Source organism: Eptesicus fuscus, chromosome 20 (genome assembly GCF_027574615.1).
Source record: "Eptesicus fuscus isolate TK198812 chromosome 20, DD_ASM_mEF_20220401, whole genome shotgun sequence".
NCBI lineage: Eukaryota > Metazoa > Chordata > Mammalia > Chiroptera > Vespertilionidae > Eptesicus > Eptesicus fuscus.
Genome location: NC_072492.1, coordinates 35829758 through 35848514, shown reverse-complemented (window position 1 = coordinate 35848514; position 18757 = coordinate 35829758). Strand labels below are relative to the sequence as shown.

General features: G+C 41.7%; 1 protein-coding gene across 4 annotated transcripts in view; it reads left to right on the top strand.

Moving 5' to 3' along the window:
• The window catches only part of STAT3 (signal transducer and activator of transcription 3), a 51050-nt gene that overhangs the window by 26537 nt on the left and 5756 nt on the right, over nucleotides 1-18757 (top strand). For 2 of the 4 annotated variants that reach the window (XM_028157256.2, XM_028157255.2), the window contains exons 2-21: nucleotides 1091-1241; nucleotides 2364-2508; nucleotides 3333-3431; nucleotides 6640-6735; nucleotides 6908-6989; nucleotides 7171-7265; nucleotides 7435-7586; nucleotides 9596-9754; nucleotides 9899-9991; nucleotides 10779-10838; nucleotides 12671-12700; nucleotides 12800-12893; nucleotides 12994-13041; nucleotides 15121-15204; nucleotides 15871-15969; nucleotides 16075-16210; nucleotides 17094-17146; nucleotides 17385-17479; nucleotides 17598-17737; nucleotides 18241-18450. In XM_028157256.2, coding sequence (XP_028013057.1) covers nucleotides 1114-1241; nucleotides 2364-2508; nucleotides 3333-3431; nucleotides 6640-6735; nucleotides 6908-6989; nucleotides 7171-7265; nucleotides 7435-7586; nucleotides 9596-9754; nucleotides 9899-9991; nucleotides 10779-10838; nucleotides 12671-12700; nucleotides 12800-12893; nucleotides 12994-13041; nucleotides 15121-15204; nucleotides 15871-15969; nucleotides 16075-16210; nucleotides 17094-17146; nucleotides 17385-17479; nucleotides 17598-17737; nucleotides 18241-18450 — 2098 coding nt within the window. In that variant the 5' untranslated portion in view covers nucleotides 1091-1113. Of the gene's footprint in view, nucleotides 1-1090; nucleotides 1242-2363; nucleotides 2509-3332; nucleotides 3432-6639; nucleotides 6736-6907; nucleotides 6990-7170; nucleotides 7266-7434; nucleotides 7587-9595; nucleotides 9755-9898; nucleotides 9992-10778; nucleotides 10839-12670; nucleotides 12701-12799; nucleotides 12894-12993; nucleotides 13042-15120; nucleotides 15205-15870; nucleotides 15970-16074; nucleotides 16211-17093; nucleotides 17147-17384; nucleotides 17480-17597; nucleotides 17738-18240; nucleotides 18454-18757 lie in introns of all 4 variants that reach the window. The other 2 variants (XM_008149361.3, XM_008149359.3) reach the window with 1 other exon arrangement.

Sequence of the window (18757 nt, the reverse complement as noted above, 5' to 3'; positions counted from 1 at the left end):
ATCAGGTCCTTGGAAACATAAGGCGGATCCCTTTGCTTTTAGCCTAGGAGGCATATTTTAACTTGGCTCTAATGTGAATGTTGGAAGAGAGTTCTAGTGACCTTTGATTTCCTGTTGAGGTAATACACACCATGGTTACAATGCTTCAGCATGTAACATGTGGCCTACTCTGAGAAATAAATCAAGAAGTCCAGTTAAGTGTATGTGTTTGTATGTATTCAGTCTTTCCTTAAATGTTCTTACTATCCCAGAGAACCATCTCAATATACTTTGATCTGTACATTCCTTAGTCTTTGGCTATTACTTGCTGTTACTTTCACAATTTCTCAAGACTACTTAGTTGGTGTTGCTATTCAGAAAGAGGACTGAAGGTGGTCAGCCAGATTGGTTTGCCATAACTGAACTTTTCCCTGGGGTATTCACTAACCTGAGGACAATGTATATGCCCAGTATTTAGCTTCTCTTCTCTCTCATTCCAGACTGAGAAATTTATAAGACAAAATTACTTTTTGTTGAGTGGGAGAATCCCAGTTAGATCCTTGCTTATACTCTTAAACCTGTAGTCTTGGAATTAGCTCTCTGTCCTCCCTGAACATCCACAACCCACATTTTGGTCTTAGTTCAGGTTTACTGTATATACCTCCCAGTTCACTTAAAAGGGGTATAGAGTGGAAAGAAAGGAATTGACACCTGTTGAGCATCTGTTGTAAGCTAGGCACTGAGCTGGGTGCTTAGAAATATTATTTCAACAGCCCTGAGGGGTGGGAATTGTGATCTCTATTTTATAAATGAGGAAATGGAATTCTGGAAGTAATTTTTCAACTTCACATTCCTCAGGTAGATGATTATTGAACTTGGCATCATGCCCATATTGTCCTCTAATTTAGAAGAAGCTGTGATGTGGTTCCTTAAGTAGAGATTGTGAATGTGAATGTGTTGGTCTAAACTGGGAGAGACATGCCAGGATCCTTTCCAAAGCATCTTTTATCCCTAATCACAAACCTGATGCCTGTGTTGGGTACATAAGGTATTTCTAGATTGTTTACCCTACCGGGGCTTGTAGTAACCACATGAACACTTTGGTTTACAGTTGAGACCCCTGATTCCAGCAGGATGGCCCAATGGAATCAGCTACAGCAGCTCGACACACGGTACCTGGAGCAGCTTCATCAGCTGTACAGTGACAGCTTCCCAATGGAGCTGCGGCAGTTCCTGGCCCCTTGGATTGAGAGTCAAGATTGGTAAGTCCTGCCCAGCCAGTGTGGCTCAGAGGTTGAGTGACAACCTATGAACCAGGAGGACCCTGGTTCTATTCCTGGTCAGGGCATATGTCCAGGTTGTGGGCTCAGTCTCCAGTAGGGGGTATGTAGGAGGCAGCCAATCAATGATTCTCTCTCATCATTGATGTTTATATCTCTCTCCCTCTCCCTTCCCCTCTGAAATCAATAAAAATATATTTAAAAAAAATTAGTAAGTCCTTCTTGAGAAACTTCCAAATTGTTAGGTTTTGATTTGCATCAAGTAGTATGATTGTAACTCTGTTCTATTTCATTGAATAATGTATGGGTACAGGTGATGGGGTAAAAGAGATAAGGAGGTAAAGAGGTACTCTTAGTCTTGTATAAACATTTTCTATATTAAAAACACAGCAACTGACTCTTGGCACATAAGCCTGCTTGCTGGTAAAAAATTTTAGGGCTGATTTGGATCTGACACCTGTTGAGATCCTCTATATGTTTTTACGCTTCAGAGACACGCTGCAAATATTTCTTTGAATGAGAATTCTGTCATGGGTAGACGTTTGGGTCCTTCTCATACCTCTTTAATTAAAGGAGAGAGACACAGACTAAGAGAAATAGACTTGTTTATGGAGGAGATAATGGCACAGAATTCCAACAACTATTTCCCTTTAAGGTGTTCAGATTCACCTATTAATTTTGGTTTAATTCAGGCCTATGACCTAACTTTTCCAGAATTTGGGAAAGTGCCAGGGAGGTGATTCAGAACGATTGGAGATAGGCTGTCCTACCCTACCCTGGGATTGCATATTTGTTACTAATAATCTGACCACAGAGTTGACTGAGAATTTAAAGCAAAAAGCATATCAGTCCACTTCACTCAAATATTTTATAAGTATAGCCTATGAAATGGCTAATAGTATCTAGAATAATTATTTATAATTATTAAATTGCTGGTATTTATTGTTGCTAAGCAAGATAAATCTAAAATGATGAGTGGGTTAAAGTATTGATTTTGCCTTGTTTTTTTCCTCCTTTGCCTTTGTTTTTTCCTCATTGATGGTGATTTGTGTGTAGGTGTGTGTAGGTTTCAGAATCATTCCTTATTATTCTTTCTTTCCCTAGGGCTTATGCAGCCAGCAAAGAATCACACGCCACTTTGGTGTTTCATAATCTCCTGGGTGAGATTGACCAGCAGTACAGCCGCTTCCTACAAGAATCAAATGTTCTCTATCAGCACAATCTGCGAAGAATCAAGCAGTTCCTTCAGGTGTGATGAGAAACTGAACCAGACAAGGGTTTTAGATTTCTTTCCTGCCAGTATCTTTTCTCAGTTGGCTAAATAATGAGAACCTATCTTGTACTTTAAGTATAAGGAGAAGTAATTCGCCCTTTCTCAAATCTCAATATGCTAACCCATGACCATCATTACCTGAAATTCACTTCTTTAGTTAGTTGAAGTAATAACCTGATTGATTGTTACGTTAATATTATATTAACATGTTAATAACGATTGTAACCAGGTCCCCTCATAGGAAGATGACTCATTAATTCATTCATTCCTTACTCCAGGACATGCTTAGAGATAGAAAGGGAGAGAGAGAAAGAGAAACATCCATCTTTTGCCTTCCATACCTGCCCCTTTACCCCGACTGGGGATTGAACCCGTAACCTAGGTATGTGCCCTGACTGAGAATCACACTGACAAAACCCTTCGATGCACAGAATGATACTCAACAAACTGAGCCACTCTGGCCAGCCGGACAACTCTTACTTTCAAATGTTAAAGATTTGGCCATAATTGGATGCTCCTGGACAAAGTGTATCACCTCCCTATAAGACCAGGATAACCGACTATCCCAACAATCAGATGTGCCTGCTCTCACAGTAGTACAGCTCATCATGACTGCCTTGCTGCTCTTCTCCCCATCATCTCTTGCTAATTGCAGCCAGGCTTTGAGGCCTTTGTGCTATTGTTTCATGTAGTAAATGTAACACTCAATTTATGAGGAGTTTAGCTTTAAGTCAGCAAAGTTTGGTCCACATCTCCTCAGTCTACTGCTGCTTTTCATTCTCCTTCTCTCCTACTTATAGAGCAGGTATCTTGAGAAGCCTATGGAGATTGCCCGAATTGTGGCCCGGTGCCTGTGGGAAGAGTCCCGCCTCCTCCAAACTGCAGCCACTGCAGCCCAGGTGAGACCTGGGAAAAACACAGTGCTAGTGAAGATGTGCTTCCTTCTTGTGTACAAAGATGTGCTTGCTCTTATATGGTCGTTAGGGTGTACACTGCCCTCCGGGGTAGAAGTGGGTGTTAACTGGGTGATTTGGGCTTTTAAATTTTATATAATGAAAAAAACTTTATTTTTTTCCTGAGTATATAATACATTCTTACCCATTAAAAAAAAAATTAAAACATTACAGAAAAGTACAAGGAAGAAAGTTTTTGTAAAAATCTGAACTGTCACTCACTCCCTCTATTGTTCCTTCCCAAGAAAGCAACAAAATATATATATATATTAATATATAATTAATAATATATATATTAATAAACTATATATGAGCCTGGAGAAAGGCTCATATATAGTTTATATGAGCCTGGAGAAAGGTGTAAAGATATATATATATATAAATAAATATATATTAATGTTTATATATAGTTTATATATATGAGCCTTTCTCCCTCTCACAGTATATTTAAATGGGTTTACTTCCCTTCATCTTGCTTTCTTCATTTAATATTATATCATGTAAATACTAATAAGTTAAGTAATAGAAAGCTAACTCATTTTTTTTATTCGCTGCATTTTAGTCTGTGGTGTAGAGTTGCTGCTGTAATTTATTTAGATATTTTCCCTTCAATAGACATTCACTTCATTCTTTCCCCTCCCCCCCATTATAAATACACAGTAGTAGTATCTCTCTATGTGTCTTTATATATTCATGCTTTGATTTCTCTGTGATAAATTTCTAGGCTGTCTTTATAAATAAAGTTTTTTTAGAACACAGCAACACACATTATTGTGTGCATTGTCTGTGGCTGTTTTTGTGTTGCAATGGCAGGACTGAGCGCTTATGGCAGGGACTATATGACCCACAATGCCAAAAATATTTACCACCTGCCCTTAGAAAGTTTGCAGCCCTTGACATAGAGCTACCAGTTGGATATCTGAGGCCTCAATCCAGGCCTCACTGTTATTTTCTCTGTTTGCATCATCTGGCATATTTTTAAGTGTCTTTTATGGGTATAGCACAGGGAGGTAGAAGGACGAGTAGACGTGATCCCTGCTACCAGAATGTTTGGTCTAGTTGGGATTATATAGGTACACGAACACTCAATGTGAGAAAGACACACAGGAGGATGTGAGTCATTTTGTCTAGGGAAGTTGAATAATGTTACCCAGGAGAGCAAAAAGTGACACTGGGTTTGCAGGTGAATGAGTTCAGGTGTGTTTGGGCAGAAGCACAGGCCTGGCAGAGTGGACAGTGTGTGGGGAGGGAGAGTGTGAAAACATGCTGTATCGGGGAAGAGCGGGTGGTTTGGGGTGCCTGAAGCACAGGACAGGAAGGTTTAGATTGTTAGGAGGTTGTGTGAAACATCTGTCTGGGCTGGGCTGAGACGTTTATACCTGGAAGCAGTGGGAGACCATAGTTTATGGAAGTATTAGAGGCAGGCTTCTGTGGTGATGATAAATCACATCCATTTTCCCCCTTTAAGTGCAGTACCAATTGAAAAATAGACCTGGGAGTCGAATACAGATGAAAATATCAGCTGAATTGTTAGTAAAACCAGACTGGAAAGCGTGGGTTGGGGGGGTAACATAGGGCTTTCTGAGGCCTGCCCCCTGAGTTAGATCTTGGGGTGGAGAGATTGGGTTTATAGAGCAGCACTTTTTCCAACTCTCTGTATGGAGCTTCAGAGACCATAGACTCACACCCACCGAACACAGAGATCAGTCTCTAGAACTGCTTCTAGAGACCAGGCCCTCACTCCTGCCCACATGTGCCCCAGAAGGCAAGAGTGGGAGCAGGCACCAGCTTGAGTGCTGGGTTCTTTGAAGATTTCTGTGTAGTCTTTCTCTCAATCTCACCAATCAGATGAGTCACCCCTGATGAAGGGAATAGGTAGGGTTGGAGGTAGCCTTCTCAAAACTTCTAAGAGAAGTTTGTATTCTGTGGGCTTGGGTAGGAACCATGGAAAAGGAAGAGAATGGTTCCCTCTAAAACTGGCATGTTTCTATTTATTTTGAAGACTTCTTCTTTAAAAAAAAAAAATATATATATATATATATATATATATATATGTGTGTGTGTGTGTGTGTGTGTGTATATATATATATATTTTAGAGAGGAAGGGAGAGGGAGAGAGAGATAGAAACATCAGTGATGAGACAGAATTATTGATTGGCTGCCTCCTGCACTCCCCTTACTTGGGATCAAGCCCGAAACTGGACGGGAATCAAACCTGGGACCCTTCAGTCCACAGGCTTGACACTCTATGCACTGAGCCAAACCAGCTGGGCTATTTGGGAGACTTCTGTTTGGAAGTGAGAGCAATCAGAGACAAAAAAATCAACAGTTGGGGTTGAAACTGAGCCAGTAGCACTAGAGATCAATTTGAGATTACAGAATACAGAGCCAGGAGGATTTGGTGATCCTGAAATCAAAGACAACTAGGAATTTCTAACTTGGAGCACTGGTTATATAATGTCTTTACTGAACTTTCAATTCTGTTTCATTAATTGATATCTCTGTCCTATAACATACTGTCTTGATCACCATAGCTTTTACATGGTCTTCTTTTTTTTTTAATCAGAAGATATCCTATTATTTTGACAAAACTTGTAATTTTTAAGTTTCATGTACTATTTGACATTTTTAAGGTACCAATTTCCCCTTATACCCCAAAATACTATCTCTTGACATGTCATTTCACCCCTAGACATAATGGTTATTTATTGTCCCACAGAAATGTTATTGTATGCTACATACATTTAAATAGGCATTCGAAACCTGCTGTCATCAGTTGTGCTGAAATTTTTTACATGCTCACCTAGAATGAGCTTTAGAAGGTAGGGACCATGTCTTAGCTCAACATGTGGTCTCCTAGTGCAATACACAGAGTAGGTTTATAGTGTGACCTAGAGGTAAAAAGCCAAGGACAATGGTAAAACTATGTGAGAGCTTCCTGGACACCACCCAACAGCACCCGGAGAGTTCTGGCCACTGCAGAACTGCCCGTTACAACGCCCGGCATGCTGCCTCTGTTTCCCTTTCTGTCACAATGGCTATAGCATCTCAGGCCAAACAGGAAGGGTAGTGGGGTGGGATGAAGACTGGACAGAGGTATTTCTCTCCCCATATTTCCTGCATTCACATGTATGTCGACTCCCTTCTTTGGCAGCAAGGGGGCCAGGCCAACCACCCCACAGCTGCCGTGGTGACAGAGAAGCAGCAGATGCTGGAGCAGCACCTACAGGATGTTCGGAAGCGAGTACAGGTAAAGCAGGTCTGGGGGGAAGACCCCTTTCCTTAGGGATATTGCCTATGGGTTCTGCCTATATCTTTCATTGTGATGCTGGCTTTGTTTTTATTCTTCTCAAAGACTTTCTTTTCCCTCTCCCCAAGGAAATATTTCCTACTGCTGTGTATTTGTTTGCTTGTTTTAACAGGATCTAGAACAGAAAATGAAAGTGGTAGAGAATCTCCAGGATGACTTTGATTTCAACTATAAAACCCTCAAGAGTCAAGGAGGCAAGTGAATATTAGAGATGTTATAAATCTCCTGTAGAAAGTGAGTTTGTGTTACCTGAGTTTCAGGACTTATTTTTATTGACTCTGTGTTCAGACTTTGGGGGTGGGTGTCCTTAAGGGAGACTAGTTACTAAGGAAAGGAGTGTTCCCCCAGGTCAAGGAGTTTTTCCTTCCTCTACAGACATGCAAGATCTGAATGGAAACAACCAGTCAGTGACCAGGCAGAAGATGCAGCAGCTAGAACAGATGCTAACTGCTCTGGACCAGATGCGGCGAGTAAGAGCGTGGGACAACTCCCTCTGCGTGTCTCACACCCTGTGGGATCTCCGGATCTTGTGGCAGAACCTGTCTGGTTTCTAAGTTCCTTCTCTAGAATTGACCACAGCATGTAGTTAGAGATGGTCTGAGGAAATGTTTACTGACTTTTGTTTTGGTTTCCAACCAGAGCATCGTGAGTGAGCTGGCGGGGCTTTTGTCAGCTATGGAGTATGTGCAGAAAACTCTCACGGATGAGGAGCTGGCTGACTGGAAGAGGCGGCAACAGATTGCTTGCATTGGAGGCCCTCCCAACATCTGCTTAGATCGTCTAGAAAACTGGTAAAAGATGAAAGAGAAGTTTTTCCTTTCCTTCTGGAAAGCTGTGCTAAATTATGATCATAGCTGCAGGCCCAAAGAGTTGGTACTGTATCTCAAAGGTGGGGACTTTTTGTCTAGAAAACTAGTAAAAGATGAAAGAGAAGTTTTTCCTTTCCTTCTAGAAAGCTGTGCTAAATTATGATCATAGCTGCAAGCCCAAAGTGTTGGTATTACATCTCAAAGGTGGGGACTTTTACATAGTCAAATTTAGCTCTAAGAGTTAAAGCTTTCACTTTATTTGGACAATTTCAAAAATAAAAATGTATTTCTATTACTATATTTTAAATCTGTTCTATTTTATAATTTAAATAAAGTTTTAGGTTTCATTGTATTTAACAAATTAAATTTTAAACAAGTTTTTTTGTTTTTTAATTATTTTTGAGAGTGGAAGAAGGGGAGAGAGAGAAAGAGAGAGGGAGAGAAACATTGATCCATTGCCTCCCCCACACACCATGACTGAGGATCAAATCCACAACGTGGCTATGTACCCTGACTGGGAATTGAACCCTCCACCTTTGATGTACGGGACGACATTCCAACCAACTGAGCCATACTGGCCAGGGCCAAGACTAAATTTTAAGTTTTAGTTAGTTAAATAATCTAAAATGGTACAAGCTCTTTATAAGGGGAAACAGTTCAAATCCAGAAAATTAATAAAGACAAGAAAGTATTTTAAAATTGAATTATTCAGAGCTATCTACAGTTAAGATTTTGGTGACCAGCAGCCTAGACAGCTGTTATTGTATATATACACAAAAAGAGAGAAATCCAAGCGTTTTCACGTTAGTGGGTTTGTTCTTTATGTTCTTCTATAATCTGCTCTTTTACACACTCATCTAGCACATCTTTATGAGCACCCTTGAAATGCAAGGCCCAATCATGAATGGGTTGCACCAGCTTCAATAAACTAGGAGAAACTTGACATGATGGGGAGCCCAGATACACAGAGCATGAAGTTGAAAATTCAGGGCAACTCTACATGAGAATACCTGTTCATATCCTCACTAACCCCGAGTTTTGTTAATTTACTGAAAGCAGTTTTAAATGCTTTCTGATCAGGGAACCAAAAAGCTTAAGTTCCAGGAATGGGAGAACTTAAGTGCCAGAAGGGAGTCAGAGAGCTCAGAAGTCCCACCTCTACCCATCTCCCCTGCATCTTTCACCTTCTCTCTTTGAGGTCTTTTAGTCTTTATTAAACTAGTGGTAGACCATCAAGGAGAGACACTGATATTTTCTATTCTTAGGGACAGACTTAATAAAACTTTGTCTCCCTGTCCACTTTTTCTATGTGCATGTTGTCAATATTTTGAACTATGAAGTCATATCCTTTGATCCATTGAAAGTCGATGTTGAGAGGGCTCCTGGGGATCCTGCAGTTCAGCCCCTTCTCTCATGCAAGGAGACATGGAGCCCCACAGCGGGGAGTCGGCCAAGGTTACACAGATAGTGAAAGGCAGAGCTAACTTAAATCCGTCTTCTTGGGTGGTCTTACCTCTTATGTTTCCCCAGTCTTCACATTTTGGTACAAGGGTAAGTTAGGATAAAAAAGTGAGTGCCAAATTTCATATTTCACATTATCCGTATGTGGGTTCTATTGCTTGTCACTATCCAGTGAGAACTCTGTTAAATACCTCCTACTAGCATAAGTTTTGACACTTCTTCCTCTGTGCCTCGCTCTCTCTTTGAAATGCAAAACTTTAGGAAGGGACTATTTTTAAAAGGCAAGATAAATTTCCCCTTTCCTTATTTAATGAAAAATAAATTCCCCCTTTTCACATTTAATGCCCCTGAATTGCACAAATACAAATGGTAAATTTCTTGTTATGTCTATTTTTCCACAATAAAATAAGTCCCCCTTTCTAATTGTAGGGGATTGCATAGTAGTGTTTATCTATAGTATACCCTTCCCCCTCTCATTTACCCATGTACCCTCCCTTAGGCCACTGGCAACTTTCTTATTTTATTGGCAGGATAACCTCATTAGCAGAATCTCAACTTCAGACCCGCCAACAAATTAAGAAACTGGAAGAGTTGCAGCAAAAAGTTTCCTACAAAGGGGACCCCATTGTACAGCACCGGCCAATGCTGGAGGAGAGAATTGTGGAACTCTTCAGAAACTTAATGAAAAGGTAACTTAGAATCCTTGGCCCTTTCCCTCAGCACTCCCCCCTCCCCAATTACGTCCTTGCACAAGAGATTGACTCACTTCACAGGCACAGGATGAAGGCTGGCCCCTGTGTAGTGTGTGAACTGCTGTCCTCTTGCTCTTTCAGTGCCTTTGTGGTTGAGCGGCAGCCCTGCATGCCCATGCATCCCGACCGGCCATTAGTCATCAAGACCGGTGTCCAGTTTACTACAAAAGTCAGGTGGGCCAAGGCGCTTCTCTCCTGGGCAGCTGTTCTATTGAGAGACATTCTTAGGAGCAGAATCGGTATTCTGAGTTGTTCTTCACAGGCAACACAGACAGTACTGTGGAGGGTGTGGAATTCGTTGGCGTAACATTGACTTGCTCTTTGTTCCTTCTGTCAAAAGCTAAGGAATGGTCATCTTTTTTAGGTTACTGGGGCATATTTTTATGATTCTAGTCCTACACTCTGAGACAACAGTGTCTCTGTTTGCCCTGAAAAAGGGGCAAAATAATACCAGTTCTTTCTGTTCTTTGAGCCTTCTTTTCCCTGAGGATTTTAAGGGTAAGAGTAAGGCTTAGTGGTATAGAAGCTAAGGGGGACCACAGGGCAGATGGGTGGTAGGCCTGCAGGAAAGTGTTACTTTCACACTCAAGTCAGACAGGTATGCTGGGGTTTGCCCTTCTGCAGTGAAATTTCCCCCTTAGATATTTGGTTTTGTGTTGCGTTTCAGGTTTAACAGAAAGAAAACCAGCTGCAGAGCGTGTATTCCTGTACTATTTTTCATGAAATGGTTTTTATTATCCTTTGGTGAATCTCTCACAATTTTGTCCAAGTTCTTAGTTCTTAGGCTTTTCCCCCCCATAACTTTGGCTTAAAGGGGTGATGCTTAATTTAAGATCAAAGATGGTTCTGGCAGGAAGAGGAATTTGGGATTGTCATTTATTCACTTCTTAAAACTTTTTAAAAAAACTGGATTGTTGTTGTTTTTTGCTCAGACACTTTTTCTTCTTCTTTTTTGAAATAGATTGCTGGTCAAATTCCCCGAGTTAAATTATCAGCTTAAAATTAAAGTGTGCATTGACAAGTAAGTACTCCTTATCTTGGCTCTTTTTTCTCTTTTTCAAATGACAGAGAAAAATGAGCACTTTGACAGATATGTGAACTTAAGAGACTTTATCTCCATTCAGAGATCTTTGTTTTTTTGAACAAATGTTTTCATAAAACTTGCAGAGCATTGTCATTTACATGCCGGCACAAAACCACAGAGCTAGTGGTACAGATTTGAGTTGTGATTGCTATTGTGATCTTGAGTCCCTCTTTTTCTTTAAATTTTTACTTGTAAGTGCAATTTATATTACACAAAACATAATAGGACTATATAGGGGAAATGGATTTTCAAAAATTGTTCTATACTTCATTACGATGGAATAATTTTCAGTTTGACAGTACCTTTCGAAAATTAAAATGCACATGCCCCTTTAAGAGCTTAGAAAAGAGAAAAAATGTATTCTTAATTTTGGGTATAATAATTATTTATCTGGAAATTTCATCCAGAATGAACTGGAAAATAATTACTTAATGAAATAAGGGGCTTGAGGAAGGTGCTAGGTTTAGTAAATAAATAAGCAAGCAAAATTAATAACCTTAACCATATAGTAGCATTAACTAGTTAGAAATTATAATAGAAAAACAATCTCATAATAAGCAAAAAAAAAGTAAAATATATTGTGATCAGCTTAAACAAAATGTTTAAGATCTATTTGAAGAAAACTGGCATTTTAGTGAGGAAGGGATATTGTAAAAAGTGGTGAGAGAGACAAATCATATTCCTGGATTGTAGACTTCTAATCCTACTATAAAGATGTTGATTCTTTTTTTAAAATATATTTTTACCGATTTCAGAGAGGAAGGGAAAGGGAGGGAGAGAGATAGAAACATCATCGATCAGAGAGAATCATGGATTGGCTGCCCCCGCACGCCCCCCAGTGGGGATTGAGCCTGCGGCCCAGGCATGTGTGTAATATGCTAATTAGACTGGACAACCCAACGTCCAAAGCTGGGGCTGCAAGGGCTGAGGCAAGCGCTGCGGCTGTGAGGGCCGAGCCCCTTGCACGAATTTTGTGCATCGGGTCTCTAGTAAAATAATAAAAAGGAAAAGACCAGGAAATGTGACTATATAAAAAGACTATATATATAAAAAAACATAGAGTTAAAGGACAGTGGGCACACTGGGAATAGTATACCAAATGTGGATGCTCTGAGTTTCAGGTAACAGTAAACCTTTACAGAAAATCCAGTGTGACTTAAATAATAAGGAAGTTTGCAACCCAGCATAACTGGAAATTCAGAGTTAGGGCAAGTTCCTGATGGTGAGATCAGTGACTCATTGATGGCATCAAGGACCCAGAATTGTTTGTTGCTTCTCTGTCATCATAAGCATCACCTGCATTGCCAAGTTCCCTCTGGGTTGCAACACGGTTGCTTGTAGCAAAGGCTATGTGCTTCCTTTCTCATGTTCACAAGCTGTGGGATGTAAATCCAGCCTAGGTTGTAATTCCTTCCCAGTCTGATTGAAACTGTGTAGGTCATGTCCCTCACCCCCCTGGACCACTGCACTGTGGGCATGTTATGTTTGATGGACTTAATGATCGGGATCCCCTGGAGGTGGGCATGGAAGGGTACTGAGAAGCAAAGTTCTGTTAGGAAGGGAGCAGATGATGTTGGGTAGACAACCAGCTGTGTCTACTACTTAAGCATGTACAGGTTTGGTATATTTCACATAACAAATGTAATTGAATGATAGAAATTTCCAGCAACACAGCAGTTTTTCTACCAGAGTAAATTACAGGTGTTTAAAGTAGATTTTTTAAAGAGACACAGACCTGTTTTATTAACACTGGTTTGTGTTCTTAACAGAGACTCCGGGGATGTAGCAGCTCTTCGAGGGTGAGTTCAGCCTGGAGGCTTCCTTTTGTTCTGTTCAGTCTAATGTTGTCCTCTGGCCACTCAGTGACTTATGTGGTTGGTTTTTCTCCTGTGATTCAGATCCAGGAAATTTAACATTCTGGGCACAAACACAAAAGTCATGAACATGGAAGAATCCAACAATGGCAGCCTCTCCGCAGAATTCAAACACTTGGTACGTGGAAGAAACCTGGTCCTTCTCCATGGGGCTCTGGCAGAGGGAGAGGGTAGGGGACGGCCTCACGTGACAGAGGTGCTCCTTGCTTTTCTTACAGACCCTGAGAGAGCAAAGATGTGGGAATGGGGGCCGAGCCAATTGTGACGTAAGTTTTTTGGGGGATAAAAGCCAGCTGGGAGGGTTTTCTTTGAGAGGGAAAGGAAAAGGGCTGTTTCTTGTAGTCATTCAGAGAAGTTGCTGTGGGCCAAAATGACCTGATCCGGGAAGAGGAATCTGTCATGAGTTTTCTGGCTGGAGCATTTCCTTGATTGTCCCAAGAGTTAGCACCCCATTAAGTAGGAGTGGAAAGTCCCTTGCTGCGTTACCCACACCCATTTAGTAGCAAAGAAGCCTGCCACCTGGCCTGGGGCTTTCCAAATTCCTCTTCCAGCCTCTGCCAGCTGCCTTGTTTTTCTGACTGAGGAGGGATAGAAGGTTGGAACAGATCTGAGTTCGTTAGTTTGAAAAAGAAAAAGAACAAAAGAGCAAAACCTACCTGTTCTTTATCCCCCTTATTTCTTCTCTGCCACCCATTGATTCAGATGATTGGATTCTTAGTGTCAAGAATAAACTTTAGAAAAAAATAGATAAATGTGACCAAAAAGTAGTTTTTAATCTTTAAAAAAAATTATGACACCCTGTTCTTTTTCTGATATTTGTCCCGAGCCATTTTTCTCTTTTCTCTAAAATGTAGCAGGCCTTAAAACACACACACACACACACACACACACACACACACACACACAACTACAACAAAAATGAATTGAATTTATAATATTTGACAGTAAAGAGTGAAGTAGTTTATGTACAATGTTATGGGAAAATGTATGTGGCACATTTGTTTAGATAAAAGCCAGATGTAAAATATTCTAAGTAGAATATTAGTATATTCATTTTAAAAACACATGACACTGTTTTTTTAAAAAAATATATTTTATTGATTTTTTACAGAGAGGAGAGAGAGGGATAGAGAGTTAGAAACATCTATGAGAGAGAAACATCGATCAGCTGCCTCTTGCACACCTACTGGGGATGTGCCCGCAACCAAGGTACATGCCCTTGACCGGAATTGAACCTGGGACCCTTGAGTCCTCAGGCCGACGCTCTATCCACTGAGCCAAACCGGTTTCGGCATGACACTGTTTTATGTGTGTTCATGTATGCATTAAAAAATTATAGAGAAGTATACACTAAGCAGTACTTATTTGTGCTGCTATTAGTATCTGAGTCTACTCTATACTATTTCTGTAATAGTTGCATTTTAAACTGAACACGTACTACTTTTATAATCAGAAAAATAATATTTTAAAAATGAATTGAAATTCTGTTTTTTAGAAGTCATTAGTAACTCTTGCTCAAAATAAGGTTGCTGGTGGGAGTATAAATTGTTAGAGTGGCTTTGGAAAACAATTTGGCATTATAAAAGGAGCATACTTTATAAACCAGCAATGCCGCTCCTGGGACTTAACAATAGAGAACCTTTGCACACGTGTACCAGGAGGCATGTACAAATGTCCCAACAGCCTGGTGATAAGCGCTGAATACAACTCACATTAATACCCATCACCACCAGAACAAGTAAATGATTTGTGTTGTAATCATATGATCGAATACTACACAACAGTGAAAATGAATAAATTGCTGATGAACACAACCACAAGGATGCCAGAAGTGAGTCACCAAATACATAGGGTATGATTCCATATGTATAAGGTTCACAAACATCTAAAACGAAACAATATATACACTGTTTAGAGATATAATTATGGTCAAACCATAAAGAAAAGCTAGGAAATAATAAACCCCAAAGACAAAATAGCAGTTACAGAGGGACAGGGATGGGTTTGGGAAAAGACGCCCAGAGAATCTCAATGGTAATGGTCTTTTCTTTAAACTGGGTGGTGAATACACAGGCATTCATTGTTTTTATATTCTTCGTGCCTTACGCATTTCATAAATGACCTGTTTGAATCTCTGTAATATTATGAAACTCAGTAAAAGATCAGGTTGAGGGTCCTAGCATTGGAGAGTCTTAGCGTTGAAGAGAGCATGTGCATAGAGTTGTGTCCCTGACAGTTTGTGCGTGGCCACCTGGTGGATTACTTGTCTTAGTGCAGCGTGGCTGTGGCATGTTCCTCTCCTCCACTGTGGGTGTAAGTACCGAATGTCCTTCTTGATATCGTAGGCCTCCCTGATTGTGACCGAGGAGCTGCACCTGATCACCTTTGAGACTGAGGTGTATCACCAAGGCCTCAAGATTGATCTAGAGGTGAGTTCTGCCACAGAATGGGGATAGCGCTAATGCAGGGCTGGTTCTGGACAAGGACTCCTAGGTGGGATTTTTCCTACACAAGGTGGAGTGATGATGACTCTTTGTAAGGCACTGCATTCAGTTTTGCTTATTTTTCTCCTAATAGTCTTGCTTGAATGCTTAGAAGGTTAAGCAAACTTGATATAAAATCTGTATGTAGAAATTGATGACAGCTAATTTCTCAAGTTTGGGCAAGAAGTCTTTAAAAAGCCAATTATTTTAGTATACAGAAAATCATGGTCTCTGCATTCTCTTTTCCGAACTTTCTTGATCTTTAAATTAAAGACAGACCTGCAAAGGCAGGAATTCTAGTCTTTGATTTCAGGGACCTCTCTGTTTAATGGGCAGATACAGCTTCTATTCTTGAAGAATCTGTGGACTGTGAGTCCAGCTTTGAGCAAGTCAGGTTTTACAAGTTCTTAGTAATGTTCAGACAACAAGCTGAGTCCTGCGGCCTGTGTTCGGCATTCTTCCTACTCTGGTGCAGTTTATGGGTGTGGTTTATGGCATGGCATTTTATTCTGAACCCCGGGAGATACTGGTGAAGAGATTTTTGAAGCCATGAGGGCCTTCTCCCTCCCTTCCCTCCACACCCAACCAACTCATCTCCCACTTACTCCACAGACCCACTCCCTGCCAGTGGTGGTGATTTCCAACATCTGTCAGATGCCCAATGCCTGGGCGTCCATTCTGTGGTATAACATGCTGACCAACAACCCCAAGGTTAGTGCCTTCTGACTCCTCACTGCCCAGAAGTGGTGGTGGCACCTCATGCAGGTCCTCAAGCACTGTCCTCATCTAAGTGAGCAAATGTGTTCTTTTCAATAGAACGTGAACTTTTTCACGAAGCCCCCAATTGGAACCTGGGATCAGGTGGCAGAGGTGCTAAGCTGGCAGTTCTCTTCCACCACAAAGCGAGGGTTGAGCATCGAGCAGTTGACTACGCTGGCAGAGAAACTCCTAGGTCAGCATTTTACCTCTTCTCCCTCCTGCGCTCCTTAGAAAAGGAACCTGGCCTTCACTTAGGAAAGTTTACTGAGCAAGGCTCTGTGCCGGGGCCAGAAACCTGTGCTCCTGCTGGTGGGGAAGTTAGGTGCAGAGGAAATTGGCCCCCTGGTGATCTTTCTTATGAGGTGGGAGGCAGATTTCTTTTCTTGTGGTGGCATCTCCCTCACCTCCCAGTGCATGTTAGAAGGTGGAGCTATAGGCTTGATATCCCTGTCCATTTCTTCAATAAACTGTAGATAGAAAATTTTTAGTAGAAATTTTGTGCGTTACCTGGGCTATAAGTATCTTGGTCTGCGCTGCCACCAAATGTGGCCCTGTAACCCCAGGTGTCAGCTCATCCGTGTGTCCCCGGGCCACCACTAGCTCGGGAAGAGCAGGGGGGACTTGGTACATTACCTACCACCTCGGCTGGACTAAACAACTCAGGGAGGAGGGGGTCACATGATGGGGTTGGGTGTGTGCTTGCTTGCGTAAGCACATGCATGTCTGCACATGGTGGCAACCTTCAAATACATGAAAATCAATGGTTTCATGGCCCATTGTAGGACAAATATATATGAGTGTGTGTTCTCTTTTAAGAATTAGATTTTGTCCTGGCTGGATGGCTCAGTTGGTTGGTTGGAGTGTTGTCCCAATACACTGGGGTTGCGGGTTCAATCCCTGGTCAAGGCGTGTACAGGAGCCAACCAATGAATGCAAGAATGGGTGGGACAACGGGTGGATGTTTCTCTTCTCTTTCTCTCTCTCTCTAAAATCAATAGATAAAAATTTAAAAAAGAAATAAAGAAGATCTTCATTTAAAGCTGGAAATTATATTACTTTACTCTTTTTTCCTTCAGGACCTGGTGTGAACTATTCAGGGTGTCAGATCACATGGGCTAAATTTTGCAAAGTAAGCAATCTTGTTAACTCCTTGCCATCACGTCTTGGGAATAGTTGTGGGAGGTGATGCTCACCTGTGAGGTCGCTGTGGACGGTGCTGGGCCTGAAGGCCCTAGACTCTTAGTCGAGCGGCCAGTAGGACCTGCCTGAGGGTAGATAGGCCTGAGGATGTTGGTGGTGTTGAACCCCTAGGAAGGAAAAAGCTGGGATGGTGGTAGACTTGGCCTTCCCATTATTCTTTTCTCCAGGAAAACATGGCTGGCAAGGGCTTTTCCTTCTGGGTCTGGCTGGACAATATCATTGACCTTGTGAAAAAGTACATTCTGGCCCTTTGGAATGAAGGGTAGGTTAACATTCTTGTGTCTGGCAGAGTACACAGGTGTAACAAGTCACCTGCTGTCTCAGCAGGCCAATGGCTGGGCCCCTTCCACCCTAATCTTGTTGTTCCTCTTTGGCTCCAGGTACATAATGGGCTTTATCAGCAAGGAAAGAGAGAGGGCCATCTTGAGCACCAAGCCCCCAGGTACCTTCCTGCTGAGATTCAGTGAAAGCAGCAAAGAAGGAGGTGTCACCTTCACTTGGGTGGAGAAGGACATCAGTGGTAAGCTTGGCTGCTCCCTCTCACTCCATTGCTGCTGCCATGGCTGTCGCTAGTTTCAAGCACCCACTGCCCCCTAGTGGGAAGAGATGGCCTTGCACCCCTGTCTGAGACTTGCACAGCAAAACACACTTGGTTGACTTCTTTTCTCTAAATTTTTCCAGCTGAAGGATTAGTTTGCCAATTTTGTTTTGCTTGCTCCAGGGGTTAATAATTTCCTAGAAATTTGCAATTTAAGTTTTATTCTTTATCTCCTTTCTTCCCTACCCTGTTAATATAACTTATGCAAGTAGTTATTCAAATGTATTACCCGTGGCCCAGCTGGGTAGCCTCTCCAGAAGCCTGTTGAAGATATCCTCCGTGCCCGGAGACTGGGCAGGATTCAGGGTCTCGAGTGCGAGGTTGGCCTAAGTCTTTCCCTCTCAAGGAAAAATAAGCGAGGTCGTTTTCCCTGAGGTTACCTAGCCATGGGTTCTATTATCTTCCTTTCCCACATCTCATGACAGGTAAGACCCAGATCCAGTCGGTGGAACCATATACTAAGCAGCAGCTGAACAACATGTCATTCGCGGAAATCATCATGGGCTATAAGATCATGGATGCTACCAACATCCTGGTGTCTCCGCTGGTCTATCTCTACCCCGACATTCCTAAGGAGGAGGCGTTTGGAAAGTATTGTCGGCCAGAGAGCCAGGAGCATCCTGAGGCTGACCCAGGTAGTTGTTGATTTTCCATGTCAGACATTTAATTCTGGGGAAAAGTGGGGACTTGTAGGACCCTTGGAGAACAGGCAGGGGGGGGTGCCTAAGGAACCAGTGATCTTTATTTTTCTTTATGGGAAAGGACTTTGTACTGAGTGCTATTGGGGTGGCTAATGGGTTAGCGAGAGGAAAGGACTCAGAGTCACTAGCATCTGCCCCCAGGGAGTACCCTCACCCACCCCCACACATTCATTCCCAAAATGCTGCAAAGAGAAAGCAAGGACAGAATTCTTTAGTAACAAGATGCCCAGCAAGCAGAGTG